Raw genomic sequence first — 21,029 nt, 5'->3', positions numbered from 1 at the left:
TACAACAAACAATTAAACAACATTTCTGAGCTTTCCATAGGTATTTCTTTACTACTGTTCAATTGTCATCATCTAAACTTACTAACAGGCAAGTGATATTCAACTCCAAAGAAGAGAGGAAAAATTATGGAAGATGAGAAAATATAATTCATTAACTTAATTTTATTTATGAATTGGAAAAGATCACCATTACCAAGTTGAGCAGCAGAACATACCTCTTTCCAGCTCAAATTGATTTCCAAGGGAACTTGTTTGAGAAGCCCTGTTCTAGACAACCTTGCTCCCTTCTCAGCTTATTCTGTATATTGCTGGTGTGTTGCAGAGCAGTGCCTCTCAAACTTTAATGTGCACAAGACTCATGTGGGCATCTTGTTAAAATACACATGTGACTCAGTAGGTCTGGGGTAGGGCTTGGGATTCCACATTTATGACAAGCTCTCAGGTGATGCCAATGCTGCTGGTCTGTGGACCACACTTTGGGTAGAAAAAGTGTACAGAGACGGAACAGGAATCAGCAAAGTCTGAGGATTAAGGAAATAGGATTGGAGTCAAAGAGACCTGTGTTCAAATCCTAGTTCTACCCCTTCCCTTTTGTATGCCCTTGGAGACACTACTCATTATCTATAAGTCTTAGTTCCTCATCTGTAAGAGGGGAATAATAGTACCTTCTTCATAGGGTTATTATGAGCATTTAAAACAACAATGCCGGGACTTCCCGGGTGGGCCAGTGGGTAAGACTCCACACTCCCAATGCAGGGGGCCTGGGTTTGATCCCTGGTCAGGGAACTAGATCCTGCATGCCTGACGCAACTAAGAGTCCAGACCCGGTGCAGCCTAAATAAATAAATATTTTAAAAAATCAATGCCAATTATAAATCTCAAAGTATTTAGAAATAAAAAATCTTTTTAAGAAGCAGTATCTGACACATGATGTGTTTAATAAGTGACAACTGCTTTTATCAATTGTGGTATCATTTTTACAAACCCGATTTCTAGTCCTGACTTGCTACTGTATAGTCTTGGGCAAGTCATTCGCCCCTCGGAGTCTTGGTTTTCTCATCCATCAAATGGGATAATAATTATGACCACCTCATAAGGTTATTATGAGAATTGAAACAGGGAAAAAAGTATTAAAAATGCTTAGTACAGAGGCTTGCACATAGAAAGCATTCAATAAAAGATAACTGAGATGCTGATGATTGCTACAAGCTTACGTTCTTATCCTGGCTCTGTGACTTGCTAAAAGGGAGAATTCTATAATTGTGTTTAATCTCACTGTGTTTTGGGGAGGATGGAATGAGCCATAGGAAGAGAAAGTGCTTTGGAAATGAAATCCTGTAAAAATTTAGGAAAAAGCACGGGAGTCAGAATCTGACCTGAGTTCTGGTCTGAGCTGTGATGCTACTTACTTTGTGATCCTGGGCAAATCACTTAACTTTTTGGAGCCTCAGTTACTTCATCTGTATAGTGAAGCTAATGCCTACCTCACAGGGTTGGGAAGACTAAATGACATAATGTGTAAAGCAGTTAGTAACTCTCCTGGCACATAAGAGTGTTTTAATAAATGTTTTCTTTCCTCCCTGTACTAAATACATTCAGGATTATGTATTTTTCCAAGGAAATTATGTATTTCCAAGAACGTTTTGGTTTTGTTTATGAGATTCTCTACATGTAGGTTTATTAACTTGAAGATTAAAGGTCTATAAAACAGAATTGCTAAATGTATTCTATTTAATTATACATCAAGTATCATTCCAATGCTGAATATTTCATCAGTGGCATCCCTGGCTGTTAGGATACAGAGCATGGGAAGGAAAAACAATCAAAAGAAATTTAGTATAACCCCAAACAGAGGTAATCTTTGTTTTACTGCCAAGAAAAAGAACAACTAGAAGAACAAAGTAGAAGAAGAAAGTAGAAGAACAAAGTTTCCAGAAATTTTTTAGAGTAACTGACCCAAAGCTTTCCAGAAGAAGCGCTGAACATTGCTTTGCCACAATTCATTTCTCATCAGTAAGATTGGAAGACTAGTAATGCTTTTCCAAGTCTAAATGTTTTTGATCCTTTTTCCACTATGTTGCCTGGCATTTTGGTGGAACTCATTTTTGGTTAATTTCTTTACCTGCCACAAGACCTTGTAACACACGTTTTTATCTTTCTGGGCTGATCCTGGAAGGAGAAAGATGGATAGCTGAAAACCTATCAACACCCTTTTCTTTGTCTATATTATCTTTTTATTTTTTTAATTTGTTTTTTAATTTTTGTTTATTTATTTTTTGCAGTACGCGGGCCTCTCACTGTTGTGGCCTCTCCCGTTGCGGAGCACAGGCTCCGGACGCGCAGGCTCAGCGGCCATGGCTCACGGGCCCAGCCGCTCCGCAGCACGTGGGATCTTCTCGGACCGGGGCACGAACCCGTGTCCCCTGCATCGGCAGGCGAACTCTCAACCACTGCGCCACCAGGGAAGCCCTATTTATTTTTTAAAGCATTTTTTAAAAATTATTTATTTATTTTTGGCTGCTTTGGGTCTTTGTCACTGTGCGCGGGCTTTCTCTAGTTGCAGCGAGCGGGGCTACTCTTCACTGTGGTGCACGGGCTTCTCAATGCAGTGGCTTCTCTTGTTGCAGAGCATAGGTTCTAAGTGCGTGGCCTTCAGTAGTTGTGGTACACGGGCTCAGTAGTTGTGGCTTGCGGGCTCTAGAGTGCAGGCTCAGTAGTTGTGGCGCATGGACTTAGTTGCTCCACTGCATGTGGGATCTTCCCGGACCAGGGATGGAACCCGTGGCCCCTGAATTGGCAGGCAGATTCTTAAACCACTGTGCCATCAGGGAAGTCCCTGTCTATTTTATTTTGGTAGAGGTTTTCTGGAAAATTCTGAAACCTGAGTTCCAAAACATTTTCCAGCTGGCTTAGTATGTATCTATCCACATGTGCCAAACACAATGCCTGACACAGAGTATGCTCAATATATTTTAGCCAAAAGAAAATATTTCATATCATCCTCCTGCCTATCCCCTTTCTCAGGAATCAAGCTCTGCAAGATGGAGGCTTAATGCAGGTGAGGGTTAGGATTCTGAAGCAAAGGTGGATGGAAGGCATTCTGGTCATGAGAACATTCCCCGTCCCCAAACTGTAGAGGAGAGAGGGAGCACTACCCAACAAGCTTCACGTGCGAAAAGGGAACCCTCTTACACTGTTGGTGGGAATGTAAATTGATGGAGTATGGAGGTTCCTTAAAAAACTAAAAATAGAATTACCATATGACCCAGCAATCCCACTACTGGGCATATACCCTGAGAAAACCATAATTCAAAAAGAGTCATGTACCACAATGTTCATTGCAGCTCTGTTTACAATAGCCAGGACATGGAAGCAACCTAAGTGTCCATCAACAGATGAATGGATAAAGAAGATGTGGCTCATATATACAATGAAATATTACTCAGCCATAAAAAGGAATGAAACTGAGTTATTTGTAGTGAAGTGGATGGACCTAGAGACTGTCATTCAGAGTGAAGTAAGTCAGAAAGAGAAAAACAAATACCGTATGCTAAAACATATATATGGAATCTAAAAAAAAAAAAAAAGGTTCTGAAGAACCTAGGGGCAAGATGGGAATAAAGATGCAGACCTACTAGAGAATGGACACTTCAGGATACAGGGAGGGGGAAGGGTAAGCTGGGACGAGGTGAGAGAGTGGCATGGACATATATACACTACCAAATGTAAAATAGATAACTAGTGGGAAGCAACCGTATAGCACAGGGAGATCAGCTCTGTGCTTTGTGACCACCTAGAGGGATGGGATAGGGAGGGTGGGAGGGAGGGAGATGCAAGAGGGAAGAGATATGGGGACATATGTATATGTATAACTGATTCACTTTGTTATACAGCAGAAACTAACACACCATTGTAAAGCAATTATACTCCAAGAGAGATGTTTAAAAAAAAAAAAAAATCTCTAAGTGCCTGGAAAGCAGGCCTTGAACCTAGCTGAGTGACCTTCCTGTGTGTCAGTGTTTAGGGTTCCTGTCATTTTCCTGGAGCTGATTTCAGAAGCACTGATCTAGAACTTTCTCAAAATAGAGCTTAGTGATCCATTAGCAGGTTTCCAGATGACACGAACACACATATCCTGTGTAGGGAGTATGACCGTTTTTTAAGGGTGAGGAGGAATAAAGGAAAAAAAATTGTATTAAATTTAAAATATCATAAAAATAATTCATTTCAAATAAAATTTTCAATAGTCCCATATCTTGGCTTAAAATTTATGATTATTTCTTAGCACTCCCCTCCCATCTTTATCCAGGCTTTATCCAAAATTTTATCATTTCGTTTATATCATCTTTAATTCTTACAGCAACACTGGAAAGATATATATTTCTGTCCCTATTTTATAGATGAGGAAATTGAGACTCAGGTTAAGTGACTTGTCTAAGTTCATCCAGCTAGTAACACAGGTTCACCCAACCCCAAAGCCCTTATTCTAGCTCAACACAACTTTGCCTTCTAATGCTTTCCTTTTATATTAGTTAAAGGCGGCTTTTCGTGTCTCTAACTACTCTTCATATTTCTCTCTGTTAACAGCAGCTTGATATTCCATTACACTGCTGTGCCACTGTTAGTCATTCACTCCCTATCCTTGGGCATTTAGGTTGCTTCAGGTTTTTCACTGTTATAAACATTTTTTTGGTGTGTTGTTGCCTGTTTTCTTCTTTTGAATTATTTCCCAGGATAATTCCCAGGAGGGTTTTACTGGGTGAAAGGGTACAGACATTTATATGGCTCTAGCTATATATTACTGAATTGTGCTATGTCATTGTATCTTGAAAGAGAGTACTGTCTTCTTTCACCAGCACCCTGTGAGAGGTTTAAGGCACGCCTGGAAGATTCACCAATGAAAACAGCCCTTTGTCCCTCTATCTGCTTGGATATGCCCCAAGGCCATATGAGACTCCCTGAAAATGATTTATAACACAAGCATGCATGCTCCAGAATAAGATCTCATATGGGATAGTGTGATTCCCGCTTCCCAGGAAAGATTTCCTGGATTAAGTTGTCTTTTTCTCTTTGCAGTCACAAGATCAGCAGACGGTTTTTCAAGCAACTGACATTTCCCTCTTGATTCAGAGAGACTGAAGCTCTCCATTCCTGTGTCGGGAAGAGGTGTGGTAGCTATTAAAAATGAAGCATATGGGCTTCCCTGGTGGTGCAGTGGTTGAGAGTCCGCCTGCCGATGCAGGGGACACGGGTTCGTGCCCCGGTCCGGGAAGATCCCACATGCCGCGGAGCGGCCGACCAGTGAGCCGTGGCCGCTGAGCCTGCGCGTCCGGAGCCTGTGCTCCGCAACGGGAGAGGCCACAGCAGTGAGAGGCCCGTGTACCGCAAAAGAAAAAAATGAAGCATAGACTTCAACTTATGGTTTGCTATTCCGAACTAGGTGCGAAGGGTCAGGATAAATAACAACAAGGAAAGGAAGCCCCAATAGTCAAAGCTGAAAAGGGTTTTAGGAACTGTCAGGAGGAAGTAAAATTGAGGAAAAGTCATACTAGAATAAGAAGCTCTGTTCCAACTGGTGGAAGGTAATTTTGAGCTATATATTAATATCTCTGAATCTTAGTTATCTTACAATGCAAGAGTACCATTGGATGGTATTGAAAGGTTTAGACTGAAATTATATGACATATAATAGGCACTCAATCCCAAAGTAACAGTGCAGTAGGCATTGTGGGAAAAGTACAGACATTGAAGTCAAAAAAAACTGGTTTGGCTAGCTCTTTCTAGCCAGGTGACATGGGGCAAATTTTTAATCCTCTTTGAGCCTCAGTTTCCTTTACTGTAAAATGGAGATTGATACTTAACTACAAAGTTTGTTTTACAGACTAAGTAGGAGTGTGTTCCAAACATATAGTAAGTGCTTGATAAAAAAGGAGCTATTACTAATTGACAAATCTATCAATAAATGTGATCAACCAAGTCTTCCCCTACATCTGTGGTTCTCAAACTTAGTGAGCATAAGAACCACTTAGGATACTTGTTTCAAGGGCAGATTTTCAAGCTCCACCCCTGGAAATTCTGTTTCCATTAGTTTGGGGTGAGCCCAGGAATCAGCATTTGTAACTAAATTCCACGGTGATTTATGTCGCTGATAGTCCATGAACCATACTTTGAGAAACACTGCTCTATGGTCTCAGGGAATAAAAAGAAAAAAGGGGCTTCCCTGGTGGCGCAGTGGTTGGGAGTCCGCCTGCTGATGCAGGAGACACAGGTTCGTGCCCCGGTCAGCGAAGATCCCACATGCCGCGGAGCGGCTGGGCCCGTGAGCCATGGCCGCTGAGCCTGCGCGTCCGGAGCCTGTGCTCCGCAACGGGAGAGGCCACAACAGTGAGAGGCCCGCGTACCGCAAAAAAAAAAAAAAAGAAAAAAGAAGTTTTTCCCACCACTAACGTGCCATAAAAGTTCTGTAACATGCAGATGTAAAATTAAAGAGATTCAGATATTGAGTGATTCTATATTCAAGATGATTTATATAGTTCTTACCTACTTAAAGGCTTCAGAATCATTCTAAAGTGACATTTGATCCTTTTAACACTCGTGATATGGATGAATGTGCATAACACTCTTCCTTGGAGTCGTCTTAATCCCTCACAGAGATCGCTCTCTCTCTGGACTGTGGTACTTATCTCCCCCTTGGAGTATTGACAGACATTACCACTTCAATCTTATGTTGTTGTTTTACATTTCATTTGTGTCTCATTTCCCCAGCTGGACTTTAAGTCCAAAGGCAGGGACCAATGTCTTTTTTTGTTCTCTATCTTCCACAAGCATGTTGTAAAGCCTTTGTAAATGATATTTATTTCATGAATATATTTGAATGAATGGAGATACATCTAACTATAGCCTAATACTCACTGATAAATTCTTTACCACAAGAGTGGCTCAAAATTACAGTTGTGAAAGGACTATTAGGCTATTAGGCTTTTAGCTTTAGAGTCAGACAGAGCAGTGTGTAGCTCTCAGGCCTATGAAAGTGCTATAATCTCTCTGAGCCTGTTTGCTCAGTTGTAGAGTGAATAACCCTTACCTTGCAGATTTGACATGGGGATTAAGAGAGAGTTCACAGGGTTCCTAGCAAAATGCCTAACACGTATGGTTCTCTTTAAACACCTATAGTTCTCTGTGCTTGCTCTTATTATTATATTTAAAAGTACCGCATAGAATAATAGATGGAACTGCCATAGATATTTATCTTCAGATGTAAAATAATAAAAACTGATTCTCTCTGAGCAAAGCAGATACCTTCTCTTCTCTTTTTCTGATTTTTTAAGGTCTAGCATTTTCAGCTTTAAGTAACAGACTGTCCAGAGGTTTGTATGGGTTCCCTATGGAGATGGAGAAGGACACAAAGCAGCCATTTTACCAGTCCCAGGCTCTCACAGAGAGCAGTACAATCAGGATTTAAGTTCATGCTTCACAAACCTCCTCTGTTCATGGCCGTGATGCTTGTGACTTTTCTCCCATTACTGAGAAGCGACCAGCACCCAGAATGAAGAATATGCATCCTACCTGAAATGAGAAGCAGGAACTTCCCCTTTTTTGTATTACGGATAGGAGATTCACCGCTCCAAGGAAAGAGTCAAACTTTGGATCTCCCATGCAAGTCTTAGGAAAGCTGCTAGAAAGATGTGGACAAAAGTGGCGATCTGGGTTCGTTTACTCCTTTATAGCGTTGCTAGTTAGGTGTCAGAGAGTCTATGCTATGGAGGAAATAATATATATTATTTCTCGATAAAAATAGTAACTACAGTTTTATACCTGAAGGCAAAAAATTGAAACAAATAGCTAAGAATAAAGTGGATAGTGGTCAAATAAACCATGATACATTCACTTGATAGGATGGTAAACAATCATTTACAATGTTTACCAAGACATATGGAAATATGTCTAAGTAACAGCATATGGAATAACATGGAAAAATATAATAACATATTGGAAAATGCTTCTGAATACACTTTAAGTAAAAAACAGGGTAAAATTTAGTTTAGACTCAAGAGCTTTCTCCAACTCACGAGTGATGCAGAGCCTTCCCAGTCCTGCCTGCCTCTTACAATAGCCAATAAAAAGCCTGTACTTAGGTGGTGGGATTGTGACATCAGCAACAATCCAGCCAATCTCCCTGACGATTATTTGCGTAGTTTACACCTCCTAATCCAACGGAACCCAGTTTCTTTTAGGGAGAGCATTGAGTGGAAGTGGAAATCTCCAAAAGAAAGGGAAGAAAATTACATTAACAAAGGAATACTTGTAATGATGTTGGTATCAAAACACAGTGATCAAAATTATGATAACTGGTTTCTCAAGAGAGTACTTTTACCTTCTAAGCAAAGCACTCTAGTTAGTATGTTAAATCCTAAAATAGCTCTCTGACAACCCATTTGATGTTTAAATTTTTTTAAAGAATTTTTGCAGAATAGGATAATTAATTATCCTTGGATAATCTACAAGACTCTTGCTATTGGAAAAAGAGAAGCCTTTTATTTCTTAGAGTTAATTGATCTTACAAAAGAAAAAAAAATCTACTTTATGCTTACCTGTTGATCTTGGCACCTTATCTTCCACAATTAAAGCTGCATCAGTTTTTCAAGGTAAATGAAGTGGCTGTCGACAAGGATAACAGGATTCCATAACCCTAATCTTTATCCTCCTTGTTTACACACTTATTGGTTTAGCAAATTTGATATTAGCAGGATTGCCCCCTTCCATTAGCCTAACTGGGATTTCCTTTCACAAAAAGCATTAAATTTAGTGGGATAATCCCGCCTTTCTCATGTGGCAGACAGTGGGCTTGGACAAGTTTGTTAATTATTTTTGTTTCATTCAGGTTTACTGAGCACATACCATGTGTCAAGTGTTTTCACAAGCATTGTCTAATTTAATCCTTAAAATAACCATGTGAAGATAGATATTATTAGCCCCTGTTTACAGATGAGAAACCCAAGGATGAGAGAGGTTAAGTGATTTGGTTGCCCAAGAACACACAGGGAGTAACAGAACCAGAATTCTTACATGTATTTTCTAACACCAAGACCAGTGTCCTTCCCACTACACCATGTTATTTAATTATAATTAACCAGTGGTGCCAAAGCAAAATGGAAAATGCTACTCCTACATATTGAATATAATCTCTTGTATTGTAAACCTGTAAATGTTTGTCTTATCTTGAACGTCAAAAGATAGTATGTGCCTATATTTTCCCGAGAAACGTAGAATGATAGAATGATTTAATCCTTTAAACAAAATTTCAGTCAAAGTATTTTCAAGTTCTCTTTATTTTAGGTACTCAAGAATCGACTATGACTAATGAAAATTTGTCATCAGCTTCAAACTGGTGGTTGCAGGTCACACAGCTCTCTACACAACTTCTCACCCAAACTTCTTTGGCAGTAGCATATTTTTTCTATAATATGACACTCAGTGAAAGTCAGAAATGGGTGAGACACATTTGAACTCCCAAGGATAGAACCACTGGAGTGGAATGTTCAATGTTTTGAAGCTGGATGACATCTCTGTTTAAAACCAGGGAGCTCACTCTGTGCCAGGCAATGTCTAAGTGCTTTACATATATTACCCAACACCCTATAAGGTTGGTATCCCCACTTCTCAAAGAGGAAACTGGGGCTTAAAGAGGTTAGACAACTTGCCTCCAATCACATAGTCAGTGGAGAGCAGAGCCAGGATTTGTCCCCAAGCAGTCTGGCCACAGAGTCTGAGCTCTTAAGCTCTGCACAATGCTGCCTCTCCAAAATGGAATGTAAAGCATTGGCTGATTTCATGAAACCCACCACTTTTTTGTTGACCTGCTAAATATGGCCACAAACAGGAAATCTGTCCATCAGGCTATGGGTACAGGAAAATATTATAAACATCAAATTCAAGGTCAACTTCAACCTAGTATGGAAATGAGACATAATTCAAAATGATTATGGTCTCTGCTCCCTTAAAGCTTCACACCAACTGCCTCCACTTTTCTTCAGCCTAGAGTCAGGTCATGAACATGTGTCCACATGTGCTCACCATTTGCCACCCAGGGTCTGTAGGGCCCCTGCACTTCACTGGGGCGAGTCAGGCAGGGGGCAGTAGACTCTGACATCTTGCACTGAGGTCATCTGCCCCCACTGGTTCTATCTACTCCTGCCACCGACTTCAAAGGCACATTCTGCCTTTCCCTCACCATTGAAAATGCTAAAGGCTTGTGGCCTTGTGTTTCCACATTGTGCCTGATACTGTGTAGTGGAGGTGGGGGTGGTTCTACATTTCCAGCCCATCCTAAATTCCTGTTTTCTAGAAATGGAGCTGCCTTGTTTAGAAAGTAGCTGCTAGACTGAAGTAAATTCTTAACAACTTAGGCTCTTCTAGGACACACATTAAAATGAGTGGGAAAAAGACAGAACAGAGTCAGGAGACTTGCAGACTAGTAGGACTGAAGTGAGGCCAGAATGGTATGATGGGTGTGAAAGAGACTGGGAAACTGTGAAACACTTTAGAGATCACTGTGACTCACTGACTGAGTGGCCCCTTCACTACAGTCTAGGCCAGTGCTTCTCAAATGTTAGCTTACATCAGAATTACCTGGAGGACTTGTTAAAACAGATTTTGGGGCCCACTATTTTTGATTCAGTAGGTCTGGATGGTGTCCAATAATCTGCATTTCTATCAAGTTTCCAGGTGATGCGATGCTGATGCTGCTGGTCCCAGGACCTTACTTTGAGAACTGTTCGTCTAGGCTGCTGGGTGGACAAAAACCATGGTATCCACAGTTAGCACAGGGTAGGCACTCATATGGGGTTGTTATTATTACTAGGCTGAATATTTTGGTAACCCCAGTATTTGCTCTCTTGTGCCTCCAGATTAGTCGGCGCAGTTTGGCTGAGATTTATGGGAAAAAGAGATTGCATTCCTTTCCTCTCTTCCATGTCTCAACCTCCTGCCATAAATACCCCTTCTTATTTAAAAGCTGCTTCACAGTTTGCAAAAAACTCTCACATACATTATTGTGTTCAAAAATGAAATACATTCTCATTTCTGAGCATAAAGCTGAGACTCATAAGATAGTTTACTTAAAGTGGGGGGAAGGGAAGGGGCGATGGGGCAGAACACCCGCTTTCTTCTGCTTGCATTCGCAGCTCTGAATGTAGGCATTGGTAGGTGTTTCAGGTCAAGCGTCAGAGAGGATCCGCGTCTTCCTCATTGAAGAGATGTCATAATGTGCAAAGTTAGAGCAAAAAAGCAGCGATGATAAGCATCCCTATTCGTCTCCTCCCCGCCAAATAAAATGAGTGGGTGGGGGGAACCCCGACAGAGTCCTTCCTGGAAGACTCACGCATCTGAGTGAGTTTTAGCAGATCCTCACGCATCTGCTAAAACCGCGTTCCATTGGCCAGCCGCCCCTAGTCTCTACTCCGCAGCCCGCTCTCTGCAATGCTAAAACACAGCAGCCTTGCCCTCCAGACCTCTCCTGGGGGATTGCACGATGCAACCAACCCTAAAAACGTGGCCGCGCGACGCCCCCCTCAGCCCTCCGGGCTTCCCATTGGCCCGTTGCCGTTGTCACTCCCTCCTTGCCTCGCCTTCCCCCTCCCGGGCCGAGGCACTGGGCGGGGTAGGTTGCGCGCTTGCCGCTGGCTCTGGCGGCGGTCGAGGCTTTGCAGCAGGCGGCGCGGAGGGCGGGGAGTGGGTCTAGAGCGCGCGCGCGGGGGAGGGGCGGGGCGCGGCGAGCTGCGGGCTGCGCTGCCGGCCAGTGTGGGGCGGGGGCTCGCGGCAGGGCTGGGGGCCGCAGTCGGCGCCGAGGGCTGCCGACGAGGACTTGCCCGGCCGGCCGCGCCATGCCTGCCGCGCCCAGCAGCCCGGCCCGCCGGGAGGGATACGCTGTGCCGCCCAGCTCCCCTCCGCCCGGCCCTTGCCCTGAAGCAGAAAGTTTGGGGGCTGGGGGCTATCTCCTCCCGCTCCAATGACTGCCCAAGGACTCCTGCTGCCCAGCCTCGATTGTGATCTGTCTCCGCTCCCCAGGTCGTAATGAACTATTCCAAGCTGTAACCAAGGCTCCCCTCCTCTCCCCTCTCTCACCCTCCTTTAAAAAGGTTTATTTTTTTAATTCAAGAAATTGTGATCCGCCGACTCCTCTCCTCGTTAATCATTTAGACCCCGAGCCTCGTTTCTGAGTGTAAGAGGGGGTGCGGTCTCCCCCAAGAAGGCGCGCTGGAAGGACAGATTCCCCTTGCCGACCCACATACACCATGAAGAGGTGCAAATCGGACGAGCTGCAGCAACAACAGGGTGAGGAGGATGGAGCTGGGCTGGAAGATGCAGCTTGCCACCTGCCGGGCGCGGACCTCCGGCCTGGGGAGGCCACGGGTGCTAACTCCGCTGGCGGGCCAACTTTGGATGCGGGCGCTGCCGCGGCGCCCAACCCGGGTCCCCGAAGCAAGCCTCCCGATTTAAAGGTGAGCGCAGACCCTCCCCTTACGAGTCCAGCCGGCGACTTAGCTTTCCCCGCCCCACGCAGAAGTGCTTTAACAGGATAAAAGTGATGGGGAAGCCAGACAAAGGTCAGAGAGAATGAGCAGATGTTGGGCCAGACCCTGTGCTGGACGTCAGGTACCATTTGTGCCTCTTTCTTTCAGCTTATTTCGGGCCTCTGTGTTTGTTCCTCATTATTCAGCAGACGTTCTAGTGACTTACGCATCCGAGATTGTTTGAATAATGTGTGTGAAGTGCTATTCGCAGACAAAGGGCTGGAGAAATCCAAGATGCTAACTAAAAAGTTGACATCACTTTCCCTCCTGTAAAATGGCAGGGGAAGACAATGACAGCGTGGGAGCCCAAGCAAAAGACCGTTAGTTTCCTTTGCTGAATTAGTTTCCTCCTTTGGGGACCTTCCTGGAGTGAAGCTCAGTTTGTCCATCTGTGAAAGGGGAGTGTGGGTTTCTTGCCGTTAGGTGGAGCCAGAGGTTAAGCTAGTGCTTGGAGATCCCTGCCCGCTTGCTAAACCAACCCCAGCGTGGAGAACTGACAGGTGGCCGCTTAGTGCTTAGGCTGGCTTGGGGCCTCGGTTCAAGTTGCACACACGCAGAGCCGGCATTTAGAACCAGGATCCGAAAGAGGAGATTGCATGCAGCTGGGAGTCCTTTATTTTCCAGCCTGAGGTTGCCGAGACAATTATTGAGCTGTATTGGATGTCTCTATATTAATTAAAACAGCAGCTGTGATAAATAATGCACCTTTGCTGGAGCTGCCACAGGGACTGCAGGCTCAGGCTTCTCAAGCCAGCTCACCACAGTGGTGAGAGAGATGTCAGCCCAAGGAAGGAACTTAGATGCATCGGAGATTGATGCCTGGGGTCATTTTCTCCAGAGAGGGTGCAAGGTCTTAGCTAGGGGAGCAAAAGGACTCCGTCCGTTATGTTAAATAAAGCCTGTATCCTATGGCAGCAGCCACTAAGGAGCTCACCAGAATAAACCAATGACATTCCTCGTTTGGCCTGAGCGGCACAGAGTCAGGAAGTTTAGAGCGCAGGTGAGTGTGCTCTTACCTGTGTGTTACCTGTCTGTGTTTCTTGGGGAGGGGTGAGAACGTAACTGCTACCTCCATGTATGTACTTTAAAAATTTGTGGTAGTTATTGGAATGTGACCTCTGGTTTTGCTGCTGTCCTTTTCAGAGTTTTGGGGCTAGCCTTATGTCTAAGATGAGCTCCACTGGGTAGGCTGTGCGCAGGAAGTCCTTGGTACCTGGCACACCTGCCACTTCTGAGCCCACCCTGTGTGGTCAGGAGGTGTGGTTCCTGTTTTAACTGAGATGGTGAAGGAAAAGAGCTGCTCTTAATGCTGATGTGGGGAGGGGGCCAGCCTTCTGCTGCAGACTTCATCTTCATTCTGGGCCGATCCAGATGGGTCTGGCCAGCAAACCCTGATTCCTTGACCAGGTGGGATTCTCACGCTGAGTCCATGAGCAGCAGCCTTGGAAACTCCCCGACTCTTCAGCTCAGGCAGCACTGGAAACGGCCAGCTCCATTCATTCCCCCAGCTGCCTTCGTGAGGGAAGGTGGACTGGTTGTGGTATGGGGCTGCAGTGTCTTTGTCTCTGTAGATAAAGCTGCTTAAAGAAGCTCGTTCATCTCCACCCTCTTATACTCCCTCTCTTTTTCTCTCTTTTTTTTTTTTTGTGACACTCTCATTCTGGTTGGGGCAGACATAGCAACAACTCTACATTTGATGTTAAATGCTGACTTTCCCCGAACCAAAATTGTGATCAGGTGTGAGAAAAGATGTTGTCCTTCCAAGTTATCCTCCACCCCCACCAGAAAGCGTATCACCGAGGTGACCACTGCCATGTGGACCCAGGCTGGCAGCCCAGAGAAAACCTAGCTGCTGCCTGCTCAGTGGGAGCACAGGGAGACAATCAGGGCCTTTTCCTGTTTATCTCTGTCTGCTTTATCACGTGTTTACAGCGTAGGGACTTCAGAACCAGGCATGAACTTGGGGGCTGTCGCAATTTGATTTGCTCTGTGATCTCAGGCACATCACTCAACTTTTCTGAGCCTTTTTTCTGGGGGAAAGGGACCAGGAATATTGAAGTGTGTCCAAACTCGTTTACCAGTGCTGGCACAGTTTTCCAATGATGGAAAAATTCCATCTTCGGCTCTAGCACTGGGTAGAAGCTAACTTGTTTTAGATTTGATGGTGGTACCAAAACGGGGTAAGTTTGATTTTTAACACCCACCCTGTCTCATACCTGTGTTTGGCCTGGAGCAACCAGCAGTTCTGGCTTGCTTTTGTTTTCATTTTAAACTTTGGAGATAGGAACTTTTGGTCCCTTAAGTCCCACTTCTGTTTTCTTCTGACAGCTCCAGGCATTGTGATGGATTAGGTGCAATGGAGGAAATCATCTTGAGAAAGGGGGGAAAAAAAAAGGCTTTGTGTGAAGCACCTCTGAGGAAGTTGTGCAGAGGGAGAGGAGAGAATTTTGGTCTGAATGTGCCCTAGCTAGTGGCAGCCAGAGCTTTCAGGGACTCCCGTGGTCTCCCTCCATGGTCCTTCAGTGTTGTGGAGAACCGCACTGTAAATTTCTCCTATGGTGGCCCGGGATCTGTGATTATGGGGTGGGGAGGACCAGTGAAAAGAAGGAAAAATAATTAAGCAGCAATCTTAAAGGAGCACTCATAAAACTGTAACTGTATGCAGGTACTTTGGGGGCCTTCTCAGCTACTCCACACATTTGATGTGACCTTCAGGGGTGATCTCAGCAGACGCTCCTGCAACAGGAGCCCAACAATTCGGAGTCACATCCCCTGCCCCCTGTGGCTTGGATTCCTGTTGAACCACTTGAGTTCATGTCTTGATTCATTTGTGATCATTATCCAGTCCTTTGCTGCTGCCAGGTTCCTTGCTAGTTGGGAGGAGATGCTAGATTGCTGGTCACAGAGAGTGTCGGCTGACCAAAAGTACACCAAGATTTTCCGGCAAGTAAATGCAGTACCAGTGAGAGTGGGAGTGGGAGGGGCTCAGGGAAAAACTGCAGAAAGGGACACGAAGCACACGTTCCTGTTAAAAATACAGCATGTGGTAGATGTTGCTGAGGCCTGGGATGAGTGGCTCAGCACGAGAGTCAGCTGGCTCTGTCCTGATGCCTCTTAGAATCCCAAGGGCAGGGGAGGAAATCGCAGACCTCTCCACCTCTCCCCAGCCTTTCCTGAAAGGAAGGCTCTCGGTTTGCTGGCTGGAGGCCTTCCCCTAGACTTCCCCTGAGGTTCTCTTTCCCCTCACAAAAGCCCCTGCAAACAATTTCTCCAGGGATTTCTGAACCATACTAATATTTTTTCCTGGAAGAAGGGGGTGCTCTGAGTTGCACCATTCCAATCCTGGTTCGAAGTGCTTTTTATTTTTAATTTTTATGTATTTATTTTTGGCTGTGTTGGGTCTTTGTTGCTGCACGCGGGCTTTCTCCAGTTGTGGTGAGCGGGGGCTACTCTTCGTTGCGGTGCGCGGGCTTCTCATTGAGGTGGCTCCTCTTGTTGCAGAGCACGGGCTCTAGTCATGCGGGCTTCAGTAGTTGTGGCACACAGGCTCAGTAGTTGTGGCTCTGGGGCTCTAGAGCGCAGGCTCAGTAGTTGTGGCGCACGGGCTTAGTTGCTCCGCGGCACGTGGGATCTTCCCGGACCAGGGCTCGAACCTGTGTTACCTGCATTGGCAGGCGGATTCTTAACTACTGCACCACCAGGGAAGCCCCTTGAAGTGCTTTTGACTCAGGACTCATTTGGGTTCTTTCATCCACACCATTCACTGGTCTTCCTGTCTGCTCAGAGTGAAGAGCGATTAGAAACCAAAGAGCTGAGGGAAAGTCGCAACTGAATCCTGTATGATTCTCCTTGCTGGCTCGCAGCCTGTGCTGCTCACAGATGCGTCACCTGTGCCTGATGCCCCTTGTTTGTTCAGCGGTCCAATAGAGAGCCTGCCGGCAAGGGGTTCATGGGTTAACAGATACTGATGCCTTCAGTGGGGAAGGCATGTTTTAAATTGTAAAACACGACATCCATATAAAAGTGTCTGAAAACATATGTACCCCTTAAATAACAACAGCAAAACAGACACCCCGTCTACCTACCACCCAAATTAAGAGAGAGAACATTGACATTCCCAAGAAGCCTCTGCTTATTTTTATCTTCTTTTATTTATTTATTTTTAAGGCCCAGGGTTTTAGTAAAATTAATGGGCCTCAGCTTCTCCACTTTTTCAATGGAGAAGACAGGCGACTTCATGGGAATGCGGGCGGGATGGAGGGTTGTGTGTGCTCTGGGACCCTGAGGAAGGGTTCTGATGGTAGGGCAGGGCTCTATGTGGTCTTGCTGCATCATGAGGCCCCCAGCTCTCCTTCAGAAGTGATATGTTCAGGTGTGAAGATTCCCACAGCCTCAGGTGGGAGCAGGACCCCTGGGAGAGGTTTCATCAGGGGAGGTAGGATTGCGGTAGACCTAAGCACAAGGAAATGGGAAATCAGTTCTTTGGCAGCAGGCACTGCCTCTGCCTCCAGGCAAACAGGGTAAAGCACTTGCAAGAAAGTCATCCGTTGAAGCACATGTAAGTTTGAGGGTGCTTCGAGCATCACTGATGGAATCAGAAACATATGGGGTTCTTCAGAAGAGGTGCACTTAGAGCAAGTTGTAAAGGGTGGAGACGTTAATTACCAAAGAAGAGGAGAGCACTTTCTAAGTGGGGGAAGTGAAAGGGCACGTGCCAGGTCCCTTGTAAAGTCAGTGCCCTTTTTTGACTGGACAGCAGTTCCCCAGCCCTGTAAATAGTCAGGGACAGTGGAGGGTGGTGAAGAATGCAGAGGGTGCCTGTTTTTGTCCCACCTGGACCTAATGTGAGGCGGGCAGAGGGTCCTAAGGCCTGGGGTTGTCCCTCTCCTACCCCCTCTGCCATCAGGAATTTTCAGAGCAGCGCTGGATATGGGCTTGGGAGGAGGAATTGGTGGCCGACGGGAAAGCATGTGGTGAATGAAGCTGTCTGTTCTCCTGCCACATGTTGGGTTCTAGATGAATTCCCAGCTACCCTTGTTCCAGTGGGAACTGTCGTGCAGGCTTGGCATTTACAGAATGTGCTGCTTTTCGTGTATTTAATTGTCTTAACTGCCAATCCCATTAACAAGAATCTCTCCGTCAACAGGAATTGAAACATTTGATAGGACCTGAATTTGGGGTTGAAGTTTTAAAAAAGTGTGGGTGTCAGGAGCTGGGGGAAAAATATCTCAGGTGGCTTCTCAGTGGTGGTCTTGGAGGCCAACTCAAAATTCATGCCTATTTTCATCTCTCCTCTAAGAAAGACATCTCGCTTTGAAATGCTCATGGATGAGGAGGGTGCATTCTTAGAATGAGGCCATACTAGACAGGGTCCACCTTTATCAGCCAAACACTTAAGCCTCTCTGCATGTTGAAAAGTTAAAACAAAACTGTTGAGGGATTGCAGTTATGTTTTGTGATTGTGTGAGAAAGGCAATATTTGACTTTTCAAACCAAATGGCTAAAAGCTTCCTTATTCCAGCCAAGCTGGCTGAATGATGTCCACCTGGAAAACAAAGCTGGCTGTGAGAACATTAAGCCTTGACCTAAGCCATTTGTGAGGACAGTAAACACATTCAGGCTCCTGGGTCTGTGTTCATCTTTTTTTTTTTTTTTTTTTTTTTTTGCGGTACGCGGGCCTCTCACTGTTGTGGCCTCTCCCGTTGCGGAGCACAGGCTCCGGACGCGCAGGCTCAGCGGCCATGGCTCACTGGCCCAGCCGCTCCGCGGCATGTGGGATCTTCCCGGACCGGGGCACGGACCCGTGTCCCCTGCATCGGCAGGCGGACTCTCAACCACTGCGCCACCAGGGAAGCCCTGTGTTCATCTTTTTCCAGGCAATTACTAAGATGATAGACTGAGACGAGGTTTTAACTGCAGCAGGAGGGATCTGGGTTAGACACAAAAAACTGTGTGAATGAGCATTTTAAATATTTGGAAAAGATAGTTGTCTAAGGATTAAATCGCCTTTTTAAGATGGTCTTGTAGATGCACACAGTTTCCACTCAGAAAATAATTAAGTAGCAATGGCCATGTTTGTGTTAAGGTCTCTCCCCCTACTACTGGGGGCACAAAGATAATAGATGTTATAGCTCCTGCCCTCCATTTGCTCATGGAGGATTCCATCCAGAAGCAGGTGAAAAGTTGGATAACAGTTTGACAGAGCCGTGTCACAAGGCAGAACATGATTAATTGCGAGATGTGTGGTGCAGATGACGAGTTCAGAGCAGGAGTTCAGAGCAGGGTGGTGAGGTCACTTTAGACCAGCATGGTCAGACAGGGCTGTATGGGACGGGGGGCAGTGAACGGGGTGTAGGATAAGAGGCAGAGAGAGGGCACACCGCGAAGATACCTTTAATCAGAATCTTTTAGGACTTCCCTGGCGGTCCAGTGGTTAAGCCTTCACCTTCCAGTGAGGTGGGTGTGGGTTCAATTCCTGGTTGGGGAGCTAAGATTCCCACATGCCTCGCGGCCAAAAAACCAAAACATAAAACGGAAGCAAGGGCTTCCCTGGTGGTGCAGTGGTTGAGAGTCCGCCTGCCGATGCAGGGGACACGGGTCCGTGCCCTGGTCCGGGAAGGTCCCACATGCCGCGGAGCGGCTGGGCCCGTGAGCCATGGCCGCTGAGCCTGCGCGTCCGGAGCCTGTGCTCCGCAACGGGAGAGCCCACAGCAGTGAGAGGCCCGCGTACCGCAAAAAAAAAACAAAAAAAACGGAAGCAATACTGTAACAAATTCAATAAAGATTTAAAAAATGGTCCACATCAAAAAAAAATCTTTTATGCTGATAAAAGTTGAGCCGATTCTGCCTTAAGATCTGCTGCATGAGGTCACCTTGCCTGACTTGCACTGGCTCAGGCAGAATTCTCTGAGCCTAAAGGAATGAGGAATTAAAATAAAATTGAGAATGGGGAAATCACTTGCCCCTGAGTTGAGATCTGTTTGTTTCATGTCAGCTGGGATGCTGGGGAAGAAAAAAATGCTTCCAAAAATCTTTCATCACTGTGTTTCTAAGAGAAACAGTTGCAGCCGCTCACTTTTCATCATTGTGGCCATCAGCGCCAAACCTGGGGTGGCAGTTCCTCTCCTGCTCCAACCCCAGGCTCCCCACCCAAGGCCTCCTAAGGGCAATTGAAGACTTCTGCAATCCACTTTGTATCTCCAGAGTAGGACTCTGTGGGTTTTTTTACAGCGATTAGCTCTCTAATGCTGGCCCTGTTTCCATAGAGACCCTATAAATAGAGGAACGTTGGCGACCTAGGCTTGCTAAGGCTCACGGTAACCCAATCACCCCCTGAACCCTCCCAGCCGGACCTGTGGTGGGGCAGAGGGAGTTTCAAACCCAGGCAGGAGGAGGGGATGTGCAGTCAGCGCTGCGGTCAGCTGCCAGGTGGGATAATTAACTCTAGGTTAGTGTCACTTTTAAAGATCCTTTCAGCTCTAATGGGAGTTGTTAAGAATACAGGGACTTGGAGGAATTAGAAGCTGCTTCTGGCTATTTTAAACCAGATGGTGCCAAAGTCACTGCACCCCGAAGCATTTTACTTTTGACCTCATGCAGCTGTGTTTGCAGCTTTTGGAGCAGACTTCCCCTTTGGGGGACCCACACCCAGGGAGGAAAGGGGATGAAGCCTAACTGTTCAGAGACCACAGCCTTCTCAGGAAGGATCTTTCAGAAACCATCTAGCCTACGCTTTCTTCCTGAGACGATGATAGCACTCCAAGGAGATGGCGTCCTTTCTGCCCTTTAAGATAGTTCAGGGAAAGACAGCAAGCTTCTGTCATTTACCTGCCCAGGTACAGGCACCTGGCCTCAGGATGCTCTCCATTCTGCCTTGCTTCTGGCCTCTGGGCAGTTCTGGGACAGCCCTTGCTTGTTCTCATGGATCAGGAGAGCTGTTTGTGTCTCATCTCTAGCTCTGAAACGTCTCAGCTCTCTTTTCCTAATAAATACATGGCTTCATTTGGCCACCAAAATGGTTTCTGGCAGCTGGGGAAAAGCAATAGTCAATGTGGAGAAGCAAGTGACATTTAGTAGCTGGAACCTGTTAGTCAGAGCAGGTGGTGCTTTCTGCCGCGTTGGTGGCTGAGTTCCCTCAAGCTAGTCACCATGGTTTTCCTCATTTCCAAAACTTGTGGCTGGTTATGTGTATGTGCTGGTTTCTTTTTCTTTCTTTCTTTCTTTTTTTTTTTTTTTGAACACTTACTCACCGTGTTATGTCAAAACTCCTTAACTCTCTCCTCCCTGACACCCACATGCAGAAACAGCCCAGCCCATGTCTTATAAGTGAGGAAAAACCCCTGCATTTGGTGCCATCTCTCTCCCCCCATTATTCTTTGTCTTCTTTTTTGTTCTTTTCCCTCATCTCTACCATAGACTTTAGCAGACTCCTCAGCGCTGCTGGGGCAAAGGTCCTGG

The 21,029-nt window shown here is 45.6% G+C and overlaps 1 protein-coding gene across 1 annotated transcript in view; it reads left to right on the top strand.

Moving 5' to 3' along the window:
• Window positions 1–12,293: 12,293 nt before the first annotated feature.
• TMCC2 (transmembrane and coiled-coil domain family 2) overlaps window positions 12,294–21,029 on the top strand; it is a gene marked incomplete at both ends in the record, with an annotated part of 35,263 nt that continues 26,527 nt past the window's right edge. The window contains one exon of the mRNA XM_082652685.1: window positions 12,294–12,500. Coding sequence (XP_082508811.1) covers window positions 12,294–12,500 — 207 coding nt within the window. The remainder of the gene's footprint in view (window positions 12,501–21,029) is intronic.

Source organism: Grampus griseus (genome assembly GCF_964374135.1).
Source record: "Grampus griseus genome assembly, chromosome: 1".
Lineage (NCBI taxonomy): Eukaryota > Metazoa > Chordata > Mammalia > Artiodactyla > Delphinidae > Grampus > Grampus griseus.
This window is presented reverse-complemented; position numbering and strand designations above follow the sequence as displayed.